The sequence below is a fragment of the Culex quinquefasciatus genome, chromosome 3 (genome assembly GCF_015732765.1).
Source record: "Culex quinquefasciatus strain JHB chromosome 3, VPISU_Cqui_1.0_pri_paternal, whole genome shotgun sequence".
NCBI classification, from domain to species: domain Eukaryota; kingdom Metazoa; phylum Arthropoda; class Insecta; order Diptera; family Culicidae; genus Culex; species Culex quinquefasciatus.
The window spans coordinates 6,785,263-6,810,120 of record NC_051863.1 but is presented as its reverse complement, the minus strand read 5'-3'; the positions used below and the strand labels follow the sequence as shown (position 1 = coordinate 6,810,120).

At 36.3% G+C, this 24,858-nt stretch overlaps 1 protein-coding gene across 7 annotated transcripts; it reads right to left on the bottom strand.

Moving 5' to 3' along the window:
* Nucleotides 1-2,336: 2,336 nt before the first annotated feature.
* On the bottom strand, nt 2,337-19,680 carry LOC6032204 (AP-1 complex subunit beta-1). Of its 7 annotated transcripts, none has more exons than XM_038261961.1 (6): nt 19,585-19,680; nt 11,508-11,640; nt 11,258-11,428; nt 6,312-6,338; nt 5,119-5,304; nt 2,337-4,975 (listed from the first exon to the last, which is right to left on the bottom strand). In XM_038261961.1, the coding sequence occupies exons 2-6, from the start codon at nt 11,613-11,615 to the stop codon at nt 2,645-2,647; spliced, it is 2,823 nt and encodes a 940-aa protein (XP_038117889.1). In that variant the 5' UTR covers nt 11,616-11,640; nt 19,585-19,680; the 3' UTR covers nt 2,337-2,644. The 7 variants fall into 7 exon arrangements, with proteins under 7 accessions (XP_038117889.1, XP_038117882.1, XP_038117883.1 ...); XM_038261954.1 differs by lacking the exon at nt 19,585-19,680 and adding an exon at nt 11,717-11,923 and having other exon boundaries at nt 11,508-11,661; XM_038261955.1 differs by lacking the exon at nt 19,585-19,680 and adding an exon at nt 11,717-11,923 and having other exon boundaries at nt 2,337-4,957; nt 11,508-11,661.
* Between the last annotated feature and the right edge of the window lie 5,178 nt (nt 19,681-24,858).

Sequence of the window (24,858 nt, the reverse complement as noted above, 5' to 3'; positions counted from 1 at the left end):
CTTTAGCGGTTAATGCAACGTCTAATCTCAATCGAAAATTTTGTTACCTGAATCTTAGTTCAGAATCGTCTATTTTATACTATTTTATGCATTTTAGATCCTTCTGTTCGGAAATTCAAAGCAATTTGAATCGTTGAAAAGCAATTGGGCCGTTGATTGATTTGTCTGTACGAAGAAAACAGCGTTTGAGATTTGACGCAATACTCCCCGGCATACGGAATAAGATTTTAAGAATTTTCACCCCAGTTCTTTCGTGTAAGACTAAGAATTAGGGGAAATTCTCGTATGTTTGGCAGGTTAAGTACTCCCTAACTCCATCCAATTTGCTGATTATCACTATTTAAACAACTATTTTTGCAAAACTTTTGATAGAAACTTGCTTGCTCACTACTTATTGAGCTATTTATCACTCGATTTCAGTTGAAAACGCTTTTAATTAGCTTTAATTGAATGTCAAAGTTCTGACCTGCCAACATTAGAGGCACGCTGGAATTAGATGCTTTTCCCCTACTCAACATTTTATTAAGGGCAGCTGTCTTTTTCTATCCGAGACTTGTAAAAACCTGGGTGATGAATAGAGAGAATGCGTAACGTGATTTTTGAATGATCCCACTTTGTTTACATCTGCAAAGTAGGATACTGTTCAAGCACAAGCATGACTTTTTTTCTTACTGGTAAATGAGCTGTTTTATAATCAGCTGTATGTGATTTATTTTCTCTAGTTTTTTACTTTTTTTGCTGGAAAATTGTGTATGCTTTTGATTTCGATCAGTAAGAAGAGGTTGTTCAAAAAAAAATCAATAAAATAATAAAAATGATCGATAACAATACTCTCTATTTTTAGCGAACAGTAAATTGGTTCCACTTTGACAGCTCAAATTGGGTACTAAAGTCCTATGTCAATTTTTATGTACAACGGTAAAAAACACGATTAAAAACCATTTCTGATCACTTTTTTTCATTTTAATGCAATTTTTTTTTTACAAGACAACATTTTTTCGATGGATCAACTATGGTCCCCTTGGAACGAGCTGTCAAGTAGGAGCTTTTCTGTCAAGAAGGACCGCGAGGTTAATTTTTCAAAATTGATTTAAAAATCCATTTTAAACTCTTTGTGGTCGTACAAAGGGTCATTGTACTCAGAAAAATAAGCTTTATCGCTGTAAACAATAATATCAGCAATCTAAGCTTCATTTTAGGACCCAATTGAGGCCGTTTTGCGAACCACTTTTCAGCACCCAGGTAAAAACCGTAAAAACGAATGAATGTGAAACAATTAAGTTGAGGAATCTTAATACAGCTCAGACTCGATTATCCGAAGGTTTGTATTGGATTTCGGATTATCGAATCATTACCAAACATTTTTTTATCTTTTTTATTATCTTATCTAACTGTAAATATTAAATTCGGGTTCCGCGACTTCAATTTAGACAAATTTGAAAATTTTATTGTATTTTGATCTGAAAAAAGTATTGTTTCAATATGTTATCATCGCCATTTTGGCCGCCATCTTGGATTTACAAATTTTAAATCATTTTAGAGTCGTTTGTGGGTTATACTTAAGCTCGACCATCAAAAATAAGACAGCGGAAAAAAAATGCTTGATTCGATTATCCAAAGTGAAATTTTTTCGAGGCGCTTAAAAACCATTTCTAATCACTTTTAACAAGTTGACAAGACAACATTTTTTCGATGGATCAACTATGGCCCCCTTGGAAAGCGCTGCTAGTAGGACCTTTTCTGTAAAGAAGGACCGCGAGGTTAATTTTTCAAAATTGATTTATAAATTCCTTTTAAACTCTTTCTGGTCGTACAAAGGGTCATTGCACTCAGAAAAATTAGCTTTATCGCTGTAAACAATAATATTATTCATTTAAAATTTTAGGACTCAATTGGATATTTTTGTCAATTTTACTATTTTGTAACCCATTTTTTGTGTAATTTTATATATTCACGAAATTTTCTTTTGTTTTGAACATTAAATAACATTTCATTCGAAAAGTTAGAAGCATAAGGTTCAGTGCCCAAACGTAGTATTTTTTGCGTTATTGACCAGGACCTCCCAAAGTTACATTCACGTGTCGCGGAAAACCAGTGGAGTGGTTCGCCACTTTTCAAAAGCTTCAGTCGTCAGGCAATATTTGTTTAATTTGGCAATGAAAAACAAAATCGTTGGGATGTTTTATGAATTGTTTTTTTTTTTTAAATTAATTTTTTTATTGGCAGAGAAGAAAAAATCATTTATATTGAAAAAGAGAAAATTCTTAGGCAAACTCTTTTAAAATTTTTATTTCAAGAAAGGATTGTCATCATAAAGGAACGGATATCAAAAAAGCTTGTTTGTAATGATCTTTATATCCACATTTTGTATAATATTTGATAATAGTTTAATGTCTAGTAATATTTTCTGCATACAGTTAGTAGATCCAACTCGCGGATCGCGTAGTCATAATGAATATTTATTACGAGCGCGCGCGCATCGCGCACAAAATTTGTTATCTCAATTAAATCTGCATCAACAACATCATCATGATTGTGCTACAAACGAGCAACTACTAATATACTAATTATTTAGTCTCGCCGACTTTTGTTATACTTATCATCGGAATTTTGGAAAAGAAATATAATGCATTCAAGCGACAACTTACGGCGATCGGATGATTTGTTCGTAGGCGGCGAAAATCATGGCCGCGACCTCGACCGAGCGCGTCTTCAGACTGAGCGTCGCGTCCGGACTGCCCGGCGACAGCTTCAGCTCGAGCAGCACCCAGATGTTGTTGGTCAGCTTGAGCGACTGGTACAGCATGTCCTGGCCCTCGACGTTCCGCTTGGCGATGGTGAAAATGTTGTTGGCGGTCATTTTTGCGGCGACGGTGTCGGCGGTGCCGGCGATTCCGTGCAGGTTGTACTGGATCTCGTTCGCGGCCGGGATTTCCTTCCAGGTGGTGAGGAACACGCGCTTGTCCAGCTGGCCGTCCTCGACGAAGAGGGCGTTGCCGTGCACGAGGCATGCAAAGTAGAAGATGTCGACGTTGTTTTTGATGGCGACTTGGAGATTGTTGAGCGGGTCCATGCGCTGGACGGGGCCGGTGATGCCGAGCTGGAGGGATGCTTCGGTGGTTTGGGAGGGTTGGAGGGGGGCGACCTGGAGGGGGGATCCTGGGACGAGGCCGAAGCTGTTTTTGTTCAGCTGAATGGCAAAGTTGGTCATCGCTTGCATGGCCTTGTTGGTGAAGGTCATGTCCATGAAGACCTGGCCGTTGCGGCGCGAGAAGGTGCCTTGGATTTCGAGGCCCTTGCCCTTGTCGGCTGGGAGCCAGGTTATTTTCGGGATTTGGATCATGTTGGTGGCCGCGCCCGAACCAATGCCAAAGATGTCACCGAGAAGTCCGCCGGCTGCTGGAGCAGGAGCGGCGGCGGTGTTGTTTGTGGTTTCCGGGGCGGAGTTTGTGCCGAGTAGGATGTCCAGGCCGCCTCCGAGCAGATCTACGCTGCTGGTGTTGGTGGCGGGTGCAGCTGGAGCGGCCGGAGCTCCAATGTCCATCGAGAGTAGGTCTCCGATGAGAGATTCCTGGTTTGGAATGACGGTAGCTTCGGCGGATGACGATTCTTCGCCGGCAGCGGAAGCCGAGCGGTTCGGCAAACTCTTGCGAACTCCAGCGCCGCGACCCTCGACGAATGCGGTCGGTGGCTTGTGGTAAACACTGGCCAGCGAGCTGATGTGACAGATGAGTTCGTCGAGCAGGGTTGGTTCGAGCAGATCCGTTTCCTCCGAGATGAGTGGCTTGTCGGCCAGCACGACTTCCTTGGCGGCGGCCGGGTCGGTTGACAGGAGGCGCCAGTAGATGAAGCCACGGTCGCGGAGATCCGGGTTGTCCGAGTCTTGCGTGGCCAACGAGAGGACATGCTGAACCAGTTCCTGGGTGTCGGTCGGGCGCTTCAAGAACAGTTTCACAACCGCAGTCAGGAGCTGGAGTTGGACCTGGGCGTTTTCGTCCTGGAATCCTTCCAGGAAGCTGTCGAGCAGCTCGTCCGCGTTGTCAATACGTTCGGCGTACTCGCCGATGATCCATACCATCGAAGCACGCGCTTCCGGCTCGTCGAGCGTGTCCAGATTCTCGCACAGAGTACTGATGATGCTCTCGTACTTGTTGGGATACTTACGGAAAATGTCCTTGATGACGACGATGGCCTCCTGCACGACGTAGTTCACCTTGGTCTGGATCAGATCCAGCAGTGTGGACACGCACCGTTCGGCCGAAGGTTCAACCTTGATGGCACAACGGCCAATCGCTCGGACGGCCTTGCGGACAAAGTCCACGTCCACTTCGGTGGCGTACTCCTTCAGCTCGCTCAGCACCTGGGCAATGTTGCTCTGGTTGGCCAGCCGGATCATAATGTCCAGCTTCTCAAGCTTCACGTAGATCGGATCGTTGTACTTGACAAAGAACACCTTCATCTCGTGCTTCAGAATGTCCGGACGCTTCTGCACGATCAGGTTGATGTTGCGCAGCGCAACGTACTGCACCTCCGGCTCCGAGCTGAGCAGCGTCACCAGCGGCGGAGCCAACTTCTTCGTCAGCATCGCGCAGAAATCGCTATCCGAAGCCAAGATCTCCAGCAGCTTCATCAACACCTTGATCGCGCTCAACACAACGGCGGCGTTCGCGTGGGCCAACCGGGGCGTGATTCGCTCGCAGATCGACTGCGCCTCGCGCTCGTCCTTGGGCGTGTAGTTGGCCAACGAGTCCAGGATGAAGACCTGCCCCCACTCGGTGCACTCGTTCAACGCCGTCAGCAGCTTGTTGATCGTCGCCGAGTTCATCTCCACCAGCGGTTGGCCACTCGCGGACGCTTCGTTGATTTCGCTCAACGCCGCCACCGCGTTCGCCACCACCATCGGGTTCGAGTCCGACAACAAATCCTTCAGCTGATCTAAGAAACCCTGATCCTCCACCTGGAATGGGGAAACGTTCTGTGTGTGAACATTAGGAGAGAAGAAAAAAGAGAAGCAGAGAGAGAGGGAGAAAAACGGAAGGAATAGTTCAGAATTGGGCCCCCTTTGTCCAGTTTTGCGTTGCGTTAGTACGGTTAGAGTCGACCTTGCTTCCTTCTTACCATCGAGCTCGAGATGTCGTACAGCTTGGCCACGCACACGGCCGCCGTCTTGCGCACGTACGGGTCCTCGTCCTTGAGGCACTTGCGCAGCGGCTCGCACAGATACTCGGTGATCTTGTCCACCCGGATGCAGCCCATCGTGCGGACGGCCAGCGCCCGGATCAGCGGGTTCGTGTCCTCGCAGTCCTGGAAAAAAGGGTTGAGGGATCGAAGAGATACTTGAAGTGTTCAGAGCAAAAAACGACCTTCGGTTCGCTAAAACTGGAAACTCTAACAAAGCGCACAAACACACAATTGGGGTGGTTGTTTGTTCAGAGAGTGAAACGAAAGATTTGGAGAAAAAAAAACTCTAAAAAACGTTTTTACAAATTGTTTGAAAGGGGAATTTTGTGTTGGTTGAAAAGAATATCGCCATGCAATCTCAAACATCTAACGCTACCTACTTAATCGCTAACGCTAAGTGATTTTCCAATTCTCAACAAATCAGTAATGTTCTAGTAAGTAGTCGGTTGCGTTAGGGTGGAAATATTTACACAGTTTTTATTTCCCCTTGTTGGCTTCCATCAATTTGCACTATTTACAGAGCAAAGCACAACTTTTTTTTATTTAATTTTTTTAAGCACCTGGAAGATTTGCTAACATCGAAAGAGTGTTGAACAAAAATAAAAATAAAATGAAAAACAATCATTTGTACAAACAGTAACAACAACACCAGTAATAAAATTCATCAAAACAAAAAAAAAAAAATATCGGACCAAACGAAATTCACAAATGGAAAATACACTCAACCCCCGGTAGCTGGTCACTTTTTCATTTGGCAAGGTCCAACTAAAAAGTGACGAACTGTCACTTTTTACACGGCGCTCACGCACACTATCAAAACAAACGTTTGATAGTGTGTGTGAAATCAGCGTAAAAGGAGTGTCAAACTAAAACGTGATCCCGTTCGTTTGACAACAGTTGGTGTGAAACCATCGGGGTTTGAGTGTAAAACAAAACTAAATTGTCACACTAAGTTCCGCTACAATTTGCTAAAGTTTAAACTAAAAAAAGTCGAAAAAAAGTAAGAGAAAGAGAACAGTGCGAAACACAAGAAAAGAAAACAAAATAATGATTTTTTTTCTTGTTGCAAAAATTGGTACTGCTTGCTTGCGATTTTTTTTTTGCTAGATAATAAAACATATTATCATTACCTTAACGAGTTGAGAATGTGGCAAATCCTTACACAGTTTACATGAGTTATTATAATTTGATAATATTTTTTTTTTCGAGGTTTCATAAATATGTGGAAGCGATTAATACGAAGAAGTGTGTGTATTGCGTAAAAGGAGATGAAGATTTTGTGGGTGAAAGCGACAAGAACAGAGAGAAAGTAACAAGGTGAGGAGTTGGCGAGTTAAGCGGTGGAGAATTGAAAAACGAGCAAACATTAAACAAATGCTAGAATTAAGAAATGAAAGAAACGCAAGCGACGGCGATGGTGCTAGCTTAAGAAAAAATCGTGGTGGTGGAACAAATAGAAACGAAGAACCACTTTTTTAATATCATTGCTTTGTTTAATTTTTTTTCGTGTTTTATATCTGTTTTATTTATTGATATTGGGTCATGCCCGTTATCAAACATTCTAGTCACCACAAAAAAGTAGTTAACATTTTTTTTGTTTGAGGAATATTACTCTTGATACTAAAATTTCGAAATTATTTTTATAGAAAAGATTAGAAAATTTCACAGCGATGGAAGAATCATCATCAAAAGAAAATCTTTTGACGCTCATCAAGACAAAATAAATCGGAAGGGAACAAGGCTCTTCTCTCTCGCGAACTAAAGATAGGTAAAAAGAAACTCAAAAAATCTCGATTACTCGGCGGAACATCTATTTAGATGGACAAATTGTGTAAACAAAACAATAAAAAAAATTAAGTGGTGCTAACAAGGCAATTCACAAAAATCTTCAACTGATTGATTTTATTCGAAAAGTTCGGGAGCATTTTCTTTTGCGTGTTTCGCCTCTTCTCTCATTCACTTGTGAAACAAGTTCTCAAGCGAAAATGTTTTTTTTTTGCGATTATGCAATCTCTCAAATCTTATAAAAAAATAATTTTTAAACATCTAATAGTTTTCGAAGCATTTCGACTCAACAGTGAGAGGTACTAACTAGATAACACTGAAAAAAGCCACTCATTTTTCACAAAAAAATAAAATTGAAGAGACTTTTTCTCAACAACAAGCAGTCCGATAAACTAAGTCAAAAAAAGAAATTTGTAGGAATGTTTTTCAGTTTTTCGAAAATTTTTAATACATGGGGTTCTTTTCCCTTATCAAATATTTTTAAATAAAAAAGACTGAATTTTTGCACCGTCCTAAACAATAGTGCAAAAGATTTTGGAAATTAAACTTTTAGTAATAAAAATGAAAAAAACAGAATCGAAAATTTTGTATTTCCGTGTATCTTTTTTCTGAAAAGTCCTAATCATAACCTACAACTTTGCCGAAGACTCCAAATCGTTCAGCAAATCTCTTCTCAAGATACAGATTTCCGAAAAGGGGTCGTGCATAAACCACGTGGCCTTCTAATTTCAAATTTCCAGGGGATTAAAAAATCCCCTGGTTTTAGGATTCTGGAATTTAAGAATCTAAGGATTATTCAATTCTGGAATTTCAGAATGGGACCATCCATAAACCACGTGGACACATTTTATGGAAATGAAAAAAAAAAATTAAAATTGTCCAACCGTAACCAGCCCTTCTAAAGCTTTCGCATTTCAGAATTTCAACAAAAAAAATCAATTGAAGCGTTTCTGGATTTGAGAATCATGCTGAGATTCCTATTTAGTTAGTACAAGAGACCACACGGACATCAAATTATAGAATTCTGGAATTTTAGAATAAAACAATAAAAAAAGTTGAATTGATTTATTTTTTAAGTTTTTAATTTAAAGTTTTAGGAATTTGAAGAATTTTGTAATTGTAATTCTAGAATTCTGTAATTTAAAACAATTCAGAATCTTGGGATTTAAGAATCCATGTTTTTTTTTAAATTTTTAGTTGGATTTGTAGATTATAGAATTCTGGAAAATTTAAGTAATAGAATAAAAAAAATATATAGGAATTAAACAAATTTGAGCTTTTAGCATTTCAGAATTTGAAATGTTTTACTTTAAGAATTTTGGAATAGTAGAATTCTGGAATTATCAAACTTTAGCAACCTGGAATTTTAAAATTTATTGAATTGTTTTTATTTATTTTAGAATTCTGGATTTTTTATTGAGTAAAAAATGAGGATTTTTTTTTCGAAATTTCAAATTTAAGCATTTTAGGATTGTACAATTGAAGAATTTGACAATTGATTTTTTTTTTTGCTTTAAGGATTTTAAAATTATAGAATTATTATCATTTCAGGATTTTAGAATTTTAGAAACTTAGAATTTTAGAATTCATAAAATTCTGGAAAATCAGAATAATAGAAAAAAATATTAAGGAATCAAGCAATTTTGGGCTTTTTGAATCCTAGAATTAAGATTTAGGTATTGAAGAATTTAAGAGTTTGATTTTTCTGTTTTAAGAATTTTAGAATTCGAGAATTTAAAAATTTTAGCATTTTAGGATTTTTAATCTCGAATTTTTATAATTTTTGAATTGGATTTTTTAACTTTAGAATTTTGGATTTTTTTAACAATAGAATAGAAAACGAAGATTTTTTGGATTTTTGAATTGAAATTGTTTAACATTTTAGGATTTCACAAGTGAAAAACTTGAGGATTGTATTTTTCTATATTTAAGGGGTTACATACATGTAAATCGGCAAAAATGTCATTTTGAGCATCAAACCAAACTTTTTTAAAATCTGTTTTCAGGACAACATTTTCAACTATTAACAAAATAAATTTGAAGACATTTGGTTGTATCATTGCCGAGAAAAAATGCAAAATTTCAAAATCAGGCAAAATTTCAGCCAATTTGGTCTATTCCGTCTCGAGATATTGTGGCACCCGTAAATCAACTCGGTGTTCAGAGAAAAACGCTCGCAAAGTTTGACAGTTCGCTTTGCGCATGGCAAAATTGTCAGCCTAAATCGTTTGTAACTTACTTTAATCATGAAATATCTTCATGATACTTTCAGGAGTGATTGAAAATCATTTAAGTTGATTTAATAAATTTTCTGTAATATGAAATTTTGTGATTTTCTACATGTATGTAACCTCTTAAGAAATTTAAAATTGTAGAATTCAGGAATTTTGAAATTTTATAATTTTATTTCAGAATTTGTAGAATTCTGGAAAATTAAAATAATAAAAAAAATCATTTAAAAATTCTCAAAATATTTTTTTCTGTAAAGTACATTTCGATTGCAAATTCAATTTTGCATTAAAAAATAATGTCAAACTTGTTTTTGCATGAAACTTCGGTTTTTTCCAAAAATCACTGTTTTTTTTCAAAAATTCATAACTCGGCGGCAGATTTTTTGACCATGTTTCTCTATGGCTCAAAAGTTGCAGATTTTTGTCCCCTAAAACATACCGAAAATCTCGAAAATCAAAAAAATACGTATTTTGGGAAATTGAGTTTTAGTAAAAAAAAAGTTGATAAAAAAATCTGCAAATTTGTTTTCCCTGTACCTATTTTTTCTCAAAAGTCCTCAACAATACATGTTTATCACAAAATTCACTCAAAAGTTACAGCTGTTTGAATATTTACATACCATTTTTGTATGGACAGCTGCCAAAATTGTATGGAGACTTGTATGGGTGAACCAATGACGCAAAATAGTTTATTTGGTCATAGGGAAGGCCCCCACAAAGTTTAAGTCAAATCAAAAAGTTTAAAAAATAAAAATGGTCGAAATCGGCCGATTTCGTAGAGAGCTGCTCAATTCATTAATTGTAAAATGATAAAATATTTTTTTAAATTTTGGGATTTTAGAATTGAAGAATTTCAATTAAATATCATTTTGATAATTTAGAATCAAAGAATTAGATAGTAAGGAATTTTATAATTATGGAATTCATGAACTCAGAAACTTTAAAATTTTGAGATTCCACACTTTTTAGATTTTACAGTATTAGAAATAGGTTTAGAACTACAAAAAATAAGAAATAATGAATCAACAAAACATTGAATTATACTTATTGTTTTAAATTTAAAATTCCTTTATTATTGAATTTGAGCAAATTTCTTGAATTTAAGAATAAAAAAACAGAACTTTTAAATTTTCTGATTTTTTCAAAATTGAAAAATGTTTAAAGAATATTTCAAATATTCTTTAAACATTTTTCAATTTTGGATTTTTTTTTGCTTATGACTTTCCTCTAGCTTCCCTTTAGATTTTACCAGAACTACGAAGTTTGAAAAAAAAAATATGTTTGTTATACACGCAAAAGGCATGAAATGAGTTTGTTTTAAATTTACTTACAAATATAACCCAAGGTCATCCCTAACCAATTATTTCCCTCTCCTCGATTCAAATGTTTACGTCTGTGTCGTAACTTTGTAGGTAAGCAGCCTAGCTTGAGTTGGTTTCATCTAGCTTTACAGTTATCTTTCCCTCTCTCGATAAGACTAGATAAGAAGCCTGCAGGTTTTTTCGGTCCAGGAAGTTAAGCTCGAATTTGTGCAACATTTGAGTGTTTCATTTTTCCAATTTGTGCGCACTGTTTAAACTGGCAATTAGAACATTCCCCACAGAAACGGGGGTGAAAAAGTGCAACGACTAAAAGAATTCCATCCGATGACCACCACTGCCACCAATCAGCTGACTGATGGGATGTTATTAATATCAATAAAAGTTTAAATTGATTCGCGCGGGCGCGCGCGCTTTCCCCACAATGCAGTTTTGTTCTGCTTTCCCTCGCTCGAGAATTGTTGGCGCGACATGTCTGTGTGTTTCACAATTTCTCTTGGCACCGTTCCCGGCATGTCGTTTAGTTTTCAAGAATGTGGAAGGCAACCGAGAACTTTTCGAAACTGCGAGAGCGCAAACTTAGACGCGTTAAACAAATGTGAATGAAGAGAGATGCGAACGAAAAGACAAACAAAACAACAAATTTGACTGAAGATGTAATGATGGATTAGATGGATGGTTTGCGCGGCGTGGCTCTTTTTTTTCGGTGGGGGGCTTGAAGAGGCTGACTCGAGAGCTCACCTTAACGAACGTGTTGACGGCCATGATGGCCATATCGGGCTGCGACTTGGCGTAGTTCATCAGGTACAGATAGACCAGCTTCTTCAGCTCGAGGTTGTCCGTCTGCATGCAGTTGACGACGTCCGGGAAGAGCGCGGAAACGTCCTTGCCAACCGTCATGCTGGCGATGACCTAGAAATAGGAAATGAAAAAAAATTATTACGCATTCGGGCGAGAGAAGGAAGAGTCATTCCGTCGCCAGCCAACTTACCTTCTTGACCGCTTCCTTTTTCTTCTCCTTCTTGTCATTGTTGAGCTCGGATTTGAGCTCGAAGATTTCACCCTTTTTGGTGGTGGTAAAGTATTTGGAGTCGGTCATCCCTGGTGAGTCAAACACGCGCAGCCTGGAACGGAGGTTGGACAATCTGATTAAAACATTACACCTTGAACACGCAACTTTGATAGCAAATAGACAAGTACTGGATGGGTGCGATCGGAATCATGGTCATCTCCGGCTACGGCCGCCTTGGGCGGTCACACGCACAAAAAAAAGAATCGATCAATCGACGGTCGCGAAAAAAAAAGAGCTTTGTTTTGCTTTGCTGATGGTGCTGCTGCAACTGCAGACGACGAATGACGACTCTTCTCGATTTGGAGAACAAACTCAACTACGGTACGCTACACGCAAGATGCAGTGCAGTGCCAGAGTGAGTTTGGCAAACATTTCTAGCCCAGAGGAGGATATCTATCCGGAGAGTGAGAGAGCGACACCGCGTGGTAGTTGGAGAGCGAGCGCGAATCCGTTCTCCGATTTGAAAATGAAAGCATCGCGAGAACTGCTGCATTGGCACCACCGTGTTGGAGAAGCGTTGTGGACACATGTTTTGCTTTATAGGTAGGGGGTTTCTAATGAGTGGAAATGATGCAATTATTGCATTCTGAAGTTTGAAGTGAAAAATAGGATGCCGCAAGAAGCAATCAGAACGCTAGATGACCATTCGATCATCGATTTTTGCACGATTTCAGCACTGGAAAATTGTAGCGAGTGAAGGAACACTTCGCATAGACGCCCTTGCTTCCATCACTTTACTGAGGGTGTGAAGCGACGAGAAAGTAAAAAGCATGCCCCCCTCCCTGTCGAACCTTCATTAGAGAAACAGACAAATCACAACTCACAGCGAACGACCAAGGGAACACTCTACCGCGTATATCGTAAAATGGCGTAGTTGTCTTCATTGAAACGTATGAATGTTAGAATAGAGGAAAGGGTCATTCGAAAATAATAAATTAATGGAAAGCTCTCACTAAAAACACTAAATCTTCAAAAACAGCTTCATTCCAATCCGGCAGTAGACCTGGTACCGCACGATATACAGAAAGCAACACATTTTCTTGAAGTGGCAGGATAATGATCATCTTCCACACCTGACCGATTCTTAGCACTTGTTTTTCAACAATTTGAACCACACAAAATATTAGTTTATGCAACAAGTTGCAAAATGAGGATTTTTTCAGCACGAGTCGTACATTTATCCAACGAGGTTCACCGAGTTGGATAAATACCAAGAGTGCTGAAAAAATCAAGTTTTGCAACGAGTTCCATACAACATTTTTTGCAATTCCAAAAAATACACACTGAGTGAAATTTTATTTCAAATTTTCATGTTTTTTGTCAATCCCTGGGCTTTGTCATAATGAGTGTCATAGGTTTGATGCTTGCTTGGCAAAGAGTATGATTTGATTCGATGTGGAATTAAAATCGAAGTGTTCAGTATATTGCTGAAGCTTCCATTTTTACACATGGACACCACTTCATGCTGCGAGAACCCACTTTGGCGCAGTCTCAGGGCTTAATCGATGGCCGGTAAGCTGTCATCGAGACAAGGAGGTTCTCCGATAGTGGAAATATCACATTTGTACAATGAACCGCTACATATGTGATTTTTCCCTATCTTAATGTGGGTGTCAGGTTAGGATGCGGGGTTTTAAAAATTTAGTTTTTTTAGAATTTAGGATTTTAACTATAAATATCAACTTTTAATACTTTGCCTTTAGTTATTTAGGGACAAAATTAGTAACAGTGAATTTAATAATTATTTCAGAATCGGTGATTTTCATTCAAGTAGCATAAAAACCATTATGATTTGTCAAAATTTCCGTAGAGTCTCGATCAATCAATAGTGAAATGATATCGGACTAAGTTCGGTGATCTGTTGAACTAACGGTTGTCGGATTATGATTGTATCGACCATTGTTGCGAATCGAGGATCTACTAAAATTCTGACGATCAAATGGTCGTCTCTATTTCAATTCACGACTTGTAAAATATGAACTGTTATTATTTTTTTTTGTTTTTTTTTCCAAAGGCTATTAAAAAAAATGTCGGGGATTTGAGATAAGAGTAGCTTTCGGATAGGTTGCTTTAAATCTTGTATTCAATTCAAGTCAGGTAGTTATCCGCAAATGAAAATTTGGACTTATATGAATAATTGAACATTTTAGACTTATGAATAACACACAACTGTGCATTTATTCTAGAGTCAGATCCATACAGCGTCAGTGTTTATTTGGTCGAAGTGTACTAATTCATTGGCAGATCTGATTCTAGTTGTAATGTACGACACTGTGTGACGGACGTGACAGGACGAGGGCCCAGTTTAGAGGTTTCGACATCAACGATGTGCGGCTGGATCACCCTCCCAAAAAAAAAGTCATGTATTTTGTCAATAAATCGTTTAAATAAAAAAAATGAAACCGGCTCCGTGGCTTAATGGTTGCGGCTTCTGCCTCGAAAGCAGAAGGTTCAGGGATCAAATCCCGGCGGTTTCCTTGAAATTTGGAATCAGGAATTGAACTTTGAATATGAACAAAAAAACCTTTAAGAATCAAGTGGGATTCGAATTCACACCTTGGGATTGATGGTCTGGGACGCTAACCAGTCGGCCATCATGGAGTTAATGCTCTAGAATTGAATTGATCCGTAGTGGCGAAATAATGTCACAAGGTATAACATATCAAACCATAGGGGGATGGCGTCGCTATTTTTAGACCACATTTTCCACTTTTTCTCATCTAAACCATTCATTCATTCATTTTGCTGGGCGAGATAGGACGCCGTCTATTTTTAGACGATGACTCAGCACTTTTCCACTCTTGCACTAAAAAAACCAGATGGCAGCACGATGTAACGCCACGTCCCTATTATATAACTACTAACACCGTCTTAAAAACAGCCCAGGGCCATCTCATATGCTCATGAACTGGACGAGGGAGTCGTGGATTGCCTGGCCCGAGTCATCTGCATTACCGATCTATGTCTGTACAATTTCAGAAGAAATCGTTAACCATAGGAAGATATTCGCTTTAAAGGTTCTTGAGATATATGGTGGTTACTAACCGAACCGTCTCAGTTGAAACATACTGTGGTCATGGCCAAGTCCTGCCAAGACGGGGATTCAAATACATACATACATACATACAAATCGTTTAAATAAAAAAAAATGTTGAAAAGTGTTACTTTTCGAAACAGGTGCTAAAAAGTGTTGCTATTCGATTCTGTTATTTTTGGTACAGAAAAGTAGGCTATTTCGTCGTTCAAGAATGACAGGAAAAGTAAGTAGTTTCACGACGGAATTGCAAAAAAACATATTTCCACACCAAAATCCCTTTATACAACATATCTGTGAGCAGAAGTTGTAAAATGTATAAACGCTGAAATTTTTTATTTTCCTAACTTTTTCAAATAACTGCTCAAATGAATGGATGGAATGCAGATATTTAATCATTCTAATCGGAATTTTATAGTAAAATGACTCTTTTATAAGCCCTCGTATCGACAAAAGCAGATTCTGTAGGTATAAAATTATACAGGACATTTAAAAAGGGGGAAGCGTTGGTCCGTCACGAAAAATTACAGTTGTTTAGTCATCGGATTTGCATCATATTTTGGATTCTCTTCGTACTCGAAAAACCCTTTAAAATGCTTACTAGAAATTGAAAATTGGTCAAAAGGAACCAGAGTTACGACTGACGCAAGTTTGCGTTGTCCCGTCAATTTTTTGGTCAAGGCACGAATGCAAAAAAAGGTGCTCATTTCTCGTGTCTAGAAGCAAATCGTGTAACAGGCCAGTTTTTGATCGTTCTAGACACAATCGACCCTCCTGAATCCAAATTTGCCTGTTGATTTCCGGAGTCTCAAAGGGAAGCGAGATATTCAAGATGGCGTCTAATATGGCGGCTGAATGAAAAAAACACCATAAAAGGATTTTTAAGTTCAATCAACTAGTCGAATTTAACTAATTTGGGATCGCTGAACTCGGATACGATCTCTTGAATATTTCAAAGTATTCGGAAAATGTGAAAATCAAGATGGCGGCCAAGATGGCAAACCTAGAATATTGGAAATTATTATACAGAAATGTAACAGGCAGTCAACAGGTCAAATTCAGGGTTGTTACGGAAAAGTCGAAAAAAAAAAATTCACGACAGACATAGAAGAGAGTAACATAATGAATAAAATTTTAAACGAAAAAAGAATAATACAGAAAGCATTTGGTAAGTACCGTTGATCAGTTGTGGATTTATATCCCACCTGAACCACGTGAAACCTTTTTTGCCATTTCTGGAACAATATTAGCATTTTTTGTAACACTTTAAATAGCGTTGCTTTCAAAACAAATTCAGGAAAAAATTATATTATAAAATCTAGGGATTTTGTACTTGATAATTCTCGCCAAAATTTTACTCTGAAAAATCGAAACACGAATTTTCTTTTATTTTCTTCTCTAACTTTCTCTAAACTAAAATATGACTCCGAAAAAGATCCGAACTAAGAAAATGGCAAAAAAATAAAAAGTTATTAATTTATTGATTTTATAATTCAATAATTTAATAATTTATTAATTTAATGATTTAATAATTTAATCATTTCATAATTTAATAATTTAATAATTTAATTATTTAATAATTGAATCATTTGATGGCTTAACAACTTTCTTAAACAATTAAAAACTAAAAAAAAAACAATTCTAATATTTTCGTTATTTTTTAATATAATAATTCGTACTTTTTTACGTTTTTTGAGTCTAAGTTTCGGCAATTTCGACGCCAACATTTCAAAAAGCATCATGTACAAACCATGCGTTTTGAGAAAACCGCATTTGAATGTTGAGCATCCATTTTCAATTCCCATTTTAATATAAAAGCAAAATAAGATGTTCTAATGATAACAAACGATAAAAAACGTTGCTTTTATTGATACTTGATCATCCAAATTCAATAAAACATTATTTCGTAATTTTATTTGAGAAAAACAAACATAACCTCTTTTGAAATCACCAACGTTTATATCACCCTGCTGGCATTGAGGGGGACGCTTTGTTATGATTCGGTTTTCTTCGCCGAATGTACATGGCACTTTGTTCATGTTGCTTTTTTTCCGTCACGAGGTTCATGTAGTCTTTTGTTTGACAGGTTGACAGGGCTATATAAACAAAGACTGCTGATGGCAGAGATTTTGTTTATGTTACTTTATTTAAAATCATGATTAAACAGACTTTACTGAAGTAACTTTTGCTCATTTTTGGTGGAGAGGTAGCTTATTAGGAGTACTTTCAGAATATGCAATAACCCAGAAAGTGTCAAAATGTACATGATGTCTTTTGAAATGTTACCGTCGATTTCAAATTATGAATTCTATTTTTTTCATTAATTTGAGTATGTAAATTCTGAGATTTCAAATTGTTGAATTCCACATTTTTTATTTTATTTATTTTTAACATTACATTTCGATTTAGGACGGAGATTTTAGCTAAGCGGATTTCGTCATGTTGTGATAATTGGGAGTAAAATCAATTCTACCAGAATCAGAGTGGCAACAGATTTTTTTTAATTTTTTCAATAAGCCAAAAATATAAAAATTTCAATTTTTATATTGAAAAAACCTGGAAAATCTAAAAACTTTTATAGCTTAAAATTTCGGAAATTCTGTAATTTTTCGAATTTTGTTATTTTGATTTAAATAAAATTGTTATTAATATGAATTGTTAAGCAGATGTCTTAAAAATAATGAGTTATAATGTTATGTTATATTTATATAACAAATCTCAAAACATTTAATAAAAATCGCTCCTTGAAGATTATTTCGAAGTTTCGTATTAAGAAAAATACAATCAATAATTTTTAGAAGAAAACTTTCTTCATTAACAACTTCTTAGAAACTGATGTTTTTGCATTCAACGAAAAAGATTGAATTTATTCAATTCCGAATAATATTTTTCTTTGAAATTTGAAAAAAAATCTATCGTTCTCAATTATTTTGTTTATCGAAATTGCTATCCGCGCGAAATCCGCGCCTGAGCAAAATTAGCTAGCAAATCCGCGCGATTCGCGCCGTCCGTAACAACCCTGAATTTAATTAATTTGGGAATGCTGAACTCGAATATAAGCCTTATAATATTCTAAAGTACTCAGGGAATGTAATTCATTTTTTTAGCTTCGCCATATTGGCCGCCATCTTGGATTGCACATTCCCTGAGCATTTTGGAATATTCTAGGGCTCATATTCGAGTTCAGCAACCCTTAGTTGAAAAATAAAAAAGTTCGAGAATAATAAAATGTTTGTTCAGTATGGATCAATTAGACAACCAGAAAATAAACTTCGTTTTCATAATAAAAGTGGACAATTTTTTGAATCAAACAAATAGCATAGCATAGCATTGGTATCTACCCGTAGCGGCTACTTCTTTATTGACCAGGACCCCCAAAAATTGCTCCGTCGACCACAGATGAAAAGTAGGAACCAAACATCACCCCTTCGCATTTTTCAAAGGTCCCTATCGTGCTGATCAATACCGACGCCGGCCACGACCAGTGGTAAGACACGGGGAAGTGGATGGGAATGTTAGCCGATACTTGAGTGATGGGACCGCTAAATCGGCTGCGTCTCCGACAAAGTATCACATGAGTTTTGAGGGGTTAGTAAGATGGGTATAAGGTCAGGATTTACTGTGGTAAGTAATACGACCATAAACAATTTGTTTATCGGTTGAAATTTTAAAAATCTTAGGCAGCCGGCTGCGGAAAGATAGCTATCTAGGGATTTAAATATAGTATTAATTCGACCGCAATTCTTCAGAAATTCTCCGTGCCTTCCGATCAACGATGATGTAGGAAGGACTTCATTTATTAAAATGATTTTATATCATAAGCCTTAAAAATATTCGATGGCGTGCCTTCCAATCATCGATAATATTGAAAGGACTTAATCCAGCAATACAACTTGCTAGTCTCAAAATAATAGGTACGTTTTTATAGAAAACTATAAAAAGAGAACAACACAAAAAAAAACTCATCGGCCAACGAACGCGAGTTAAAAAAAAAGAAAAAAAGAAGAAGGTAAAAAACAGGACTGCGCGTCCCCACTGGCTCCGCACTTCTCGATAATCCTTTGAATCAAACAAATTATCGAGAAATAAGTAAGAAATATGTGTGCTGGTAACATAAAGTGAAACTTTGGCAGTTGTCATAATTAACTTTACAGCAACAGGAAATACAATTGCATTTTCAACATCTCGACAGCTAAAACTAACTACAGCAAAAGAGTTGAAATTGCAGAAGGCTCAAAATAAACTTAGAGCATGAGCATGAGAGACCACCCATGGTTGTCCTTCTCCGTTGCTGAACAGGACCGTAATATCCCATCAGCACAACTGGTCACACGCTTCAACGATCAAATGATGTTTCCCTTATCAACAGCATTGCAGAAGGTTCAAAATAAACTTAGACAAGATTTTTTTTTAGTCATTTTAACAATTAGTTTTTTCTTGGCACCCATTTACGCTGGATATTGCCTAACAGTAATAGAATTGAATTTGATTTTTATGCAATCAAAATTTGGCTTGGAAAAGTTTAAAATTTTAAGCAGATAAAAAATTCAATTGAATGATTATGAAATTAAGTTCAGATCTTGAACTAGGTTTTGATGAGTCAGCGACATTCGGAGCGATCATAAGTTCTGATAACAAGTGGCGAAAGTGGGCACTATTCCAGCGAAAGAACCACTTTCCGCTCATAAAAACATTACGCCTCCACGAACTCGTCGTCGTCGTCGTCCCCGCCAGCAAGTCCAGCAAGAGACTGTCAAAAGTGGGAGAAAAATCGATTCCAAATCAGCGACCACCACCGAATCATCGCCCATCGGAAAAGGTCAGCGTTGTTTTCCGACGATTTCCGCCCAGATAACACCCGCACCGGCCAAATCTTGGTTGCACTTTGTAGCGCGACATTCGAGCTGCACTTTGATGCACACTGGGGACGCGAAATTAGCGTTTTATTGCCGGAAAACTCACTTTTTATCCAACGAAAATACGCCCGTCAGCTTTTCCTCTTTGTGTCACTCACTTTTTCTTTTCGCTTCTGATTGACGCGTTGACAGAAAAGCAGAGCCGAGGGAGTGGGCAGTTGTGAGCGAGTCGCAAGAACTTTGGGGTACGTTCGCGAATGAAGCGAGGGGTGATACACGGTAGAATGGAATTTTGAACCGATCGTTTTGTTTAGGCACGGTTACACCACACGGCGTGTTTTCTGGGCAACCATAAAGAGAAAAAATAGTTATCGCTACTTTCGAATGTGTCTTATAGGAAATTTTCTCAGCTTTCCAATGCTTGCAAATCACTTAACATTTTGAAAATGAAGTTTAAACCGATTTTTTTTTGAATATGTGGGATTTATTCAGAAATTAAAATCATAAAACCGCATTAAAATATTATTTTTACAAGAACAAATAGATTATTACATAATTGTTGTGTACAAATAACACCGGTCTGCTCTGATCCAGCTTGGAATTAGCTGATACAACCGAATTTTTTCAAGTTTGAGATTGATGGGGTTTTTAAAGATTTTTTATGAATTAATATCTTATTTCCTCAATCAAACATTAACCAAATTGATTAAATTGATTGTTTTAGTTTTTTTTGTATTAAATAATCAAGGAATTATCAATATTTTAGAAGTTTATAAGACTCTCATTTTCAATCTTAACTTTTCATAAAATGTTTTTTTCCTTATTTTTGTTGAAATAGTTTGGAAAGGAAGTTTCTGTTTGACTTTTTTTTGTTGAAATGATAAATAATATTGTTCGAACAAAAAAAAAAAGTTTGCGACGGTGTTTTCAGCACTGGAAGTCTGGAAGACTCGAGTTTTATTGCATTTTCAAAAGTAAACATTATATAAAATTTTATATTTATTTTAAACTCATGAAAATATGACTTTTGAAGCTTGCAACAGTAATATGTAGTACATTTTCGATTTTAAATCATATTTGTATTTATGTTCCTGGTTAATGTTTGTTTAAGAAAATATCAAATTTATTCATTAAAATTCAATAATACAATCACAAACCTGCCAAAGTTTCGGTTGAACAAGCTAAATTAGAGCAGACACGTGATATTTGTACACCGAAAATATGTAATAATCTAATAAGTCTTGTAAAAAATATATTTTTACACTGTTTTATCATTTAAATTTCTGAATAAATCCCTTATATTCAAAAACTCAGACAAAACATTCTTTCAAAATGTTCAGCGGTTTGCAACCTTCTAAAAAGTTGTTTCTTGTCTTATTTTGCACATTTTGATGAGTAAATGACAAATGAAACACATCATTTGATATATTTTCCAAACATGTTCAAAATGAGGCTAAAAAGATCCGTCTTGTTGGCCTACAGGGAAAATGTTTGTTATAGAAAAATCGTAAAACTATGAAAAAATTGCGGTTTGCCAAAAAGGTAATTACATAGGTTTATAGTCCATGGAATTCACTTACTTTTGACTTATGGGACTATGGGTGTTGCAGGCTGTTTGCAAAAAGGTGGTGTATTTCTCCGAGAACATTAGGATAAAAAATTCGGCAAGTCTGATATTTGGCACCATGAAAGGAAGGCTCTTTCCCGACATATTACGGGGTTCGGCGAAATATTTCGTTGGAAGGTCTAGAGCAACTTTTTTTTCAAGATTGTTTTTTCGAATTTATAGGATTTTCCTTCTGAAAAGTCGATGAAAATCGATGGGTTCATGTTCCATCAAATTTGTTATGAACATGACCCAAGAGACTCTACAGTCATCCCACATATTCGGAACACCCACAAATTCGGAACACTTTTGTGATAATTTGTCAATAGCATGCCAAATGCATTTTTTTCTGTCGCCCCTGCTATTTTTAGGACCTTTATTTGGACATTCTTTTGCTATTTCACTAGTAAAAGTAGTTCATTTTGGACAAAAAACTGCATTTCGAGACTATTTTATTCAGAGCATCAAAACACTGCCTTCAAATTGCTCGTTCCATAATTGTGGGATGTTATTGTGCCTCCCACAATTATGGAACACCTGGATTAAACTGTTATTTTCACAAAAAAAAGTTATCAGACCATTCATAAAACAGCACTAAGCTTGAGTTTCATTGATTTCAGTGAGTGAAGTCATTATTTTGTAAAAAATATGTACTCCAAGAGAGAATCAAAGTTTGTTTACATCCGTAAGAAAAAAGTGTTCCGAATTTGTGGTTTTCATGGGTCAATGTTTTTCTTCAAAAACTTGATAGAAAAGTTAAAATTTGCAGTTGTTCGATACAGTTTTCGAAAGATCGCAAGGATAGCTTTCAAATGAAGGTAAAAGCTAATCATTATGTTCTATTATCGATTTGCTATGATTTGCTGAACATTGGCTGATCCGTAAACTGTTCCGAATATGAGGGATGAGTGTACATCATATATTTGACCTCCAACAAAAACTTTCCAAACCAAATTTACCAGATTTCTAGCTTTCTTTGAAATAACCCCAAAATCCAAGCTGGAAACCTTAATACGACCGGATAAAAATCTTTTATTTCTACAATTTGTTATTAAAATACAGCAACAGATTGCCTGGATACAAATTCGAGCATAAAACACTGCTAACTGAGAGTATTTAATTAAAAAGCTATTTATTATCCAAAAAGTTCCCAAAATTATTTTTTTAATCCTCTGCCATATAATTTTAAAACATTTTCGAATAAATCACATTGTAGAGAACAGTTTTCTGAACAATTTCCATAAAAAAGTATCAATTTTGGTTCAATATAAGCAGAGATAGCTGGAAACCTTAATACGACCGGATAAAAATCTTTTATTTTTACAATTTGTTATTAAAATACAGCAACAGATTGCCTGGATACAAATTCGAGCATAAAACACTGCTAAACTGAGAGTATTTAATTTAAAAGCTATTTATTATCCAAAAGGTTCCCAAAATTATTTTTTTAATCCTCTGCCATATAATTTTAAAACATTTTCGAATAAATCACATTGTAGAGAACAGTTTTCTGAACAATTTCCATAAAAAATTATCAATTTTGGTTCAATATAATCAGAGATATATCCAATTTCGTAAAATAAAAAGTGACTTTCTTCAAAATCCTGGATTTAATTCACATTCAAACGCTTACACTACCTATTAAGATATTTTCAATTATGAAAATATTTTTTTGTAAACAAGAAATAATATCAAATGTTGATTAAATTTTTGAAAATTATTTTAATAGAATCATTAAAAAAACACTCAACGAGCCCACGCATGCTAAACATGATCATAAATGTAGGAAACTGCATTTCAAATAGTTTAAAGTTGATTGGACTGCTATAGGGCTTTAGGACCCTATTCCACGTTTTCTGTTTTTTTTTTCTGAAATCGACAGCATGCTTTTTAAATGATTATTTCATGTTCCATTCAAACAAACCCGTTTCTTTTCTTAAAAATATTTTGTATTTTTTTCATTTTTCAAACACAACACAGGGGAAAACTCTCGTAAGTTTGGCAGATTTATGACTATTTCCATCCAATAGGGTTTTAGCCCTATGCCAATATTTATGTACAATGGTAAAATCTACGATTTAAAACCATTTCTGATCACTTTTTTTTATTTTCAAGCAAAAAAAAATCACAATACAACATGTTACGTTGGATCAACGTTGGTCCTCTTAGAATGAGCTGTACGCAGGGTAGGTAAACCATCACCATCGCACTATGATTGATGTATATTTCGGTGCGTTCCTCGTCTCTTAAAATTTCTCTTCTCTTTCGCAGCCGAGTGATGGTCGGCTTGCTATCGCGAATATCGAAAGCCCATCACATCGACGAGAAATACCCTCTCGCTCGCTCCGATGGAACTATCGTTTCAACCGGAGAGGCACGCACACGAAATTGCTGTATACATACACTGGAGCTCACGCACATAAATGAACTCATTTCAACAGGGCTTACGGGCGAGAGAATTTCACGGTTGCTCTTTCTCTTGTTTTTGAGCGAGGGGACTGGCTGTGTGAGAGATTTTTTTCCGTCTTATGCATCGGTTTGTTCGTTGCTCGCTATTTCATCGGCGTCGTTTTCGCTTCGCTCTCTTGATGCAGTTTTGAGAGAACGCCAAAAATTTGATGATTTGAGCGAGGGACGATATCTAAAAGCCCTCGCCATCGGCGAGGAAACGAGTAAATACCATCCCTGGCTGTACGATGCTTTTTGTCAAGAAGGGCTGCGAAGTTAATTTTGTAAAAAATAATAAAAATCAATTTTAAGGATTTTGCGGCCATACAAAGGGTCATTGTACTCAGAAAAATAAGCTTTATCGGTATGACTAAGGCTACCAACTCTTGCTGAGCAAAAATCCGTACACTTTACCGTAACAAAAACTGGCAATGAATTATTTAGATAAATTAAATTTAATAAATTTGAGAATTAAAAATATTAAATTGTGTCGTTTTTACAGCTAACAAATTTCACAAAATGCTATCAGAGTGCTTATGACTTCCACGTTTTAAAGTATTCATAAAATAAACCGTGATTCGAATCAAATCATTATGTCCTTCATTTTATTTTTGTTAAACGTTTAAAAGTTTACGAAATGTCAGATTTGTTAATTCAAATGTTCATTTGATTTGTTAATTCAAATGTTCAAATGTTTTCACAAGTCTTGGAAAGCTTTTGGAAATTTATAAATATATTTAGTAAGGAATTTCTAAAAGAACAATTCTAGAGTTGTATTTAAAAGGTCCTATCAACATATGAAAGACAAAAGTTAAAAAACTCTAGAATTATTGATAAACAAGATTGAATTGAGGAAACTCCGGAAAACTCTACCTTTTTAAATCAAACTTACAGAAAAATAAAAATTTCTAGTTAACAAAAGCTTCGACCAAATCAAAAAACAATTAAATGATTAAAAAGTTGTTAAAATTCCGTACAAATCCGTATTATGCGTAAAACTCCCTACAAAAATTCCGGCCTGTTAAAAATCCGCGAAGAGGTTCGAAAATCCGTATGGCAAGGAAAAAATCCGTACAGTTGGTAGCCTTAGTTATGACCAACAATATCACAAATTTAAGCATCATTTTAGGACCCAATTTACCGATATAATTTGAATGACAATAATTTTATAGTGTTGATAAAAACCATGCGCCTCCATATTTTCTTTACAATCACCCTGTGATTCACCATCCAAAAGCTCATTCAAGTTTTCCCCTGTTAAAGTATTGGTGTAAACATGTTATGCTCCAAACCACCATCACCAACACACACACACAAAACCATCCA

Coding starts and splice junctions, on each gene's coding strand:
- LOC6032204 (XM_038261954.1), bottom strand. CDS start 11,745: ATGACCATGATTCCGATCGCACCCATCCA. Junction 5,305..6,311: donor CACATTCTCAACTCGTTAAG/GTAATGATAATA, acceptor CCTTTTTTCCAG/GACTGCGAGGACACGAACCC. Junction 4,976..5,118: donor ACGACATCTCGAGCTCGATG/GTAAGAAGGAAG, acceptor GTTCACACACAG/AACGTTTCCCCATTCCAGGT.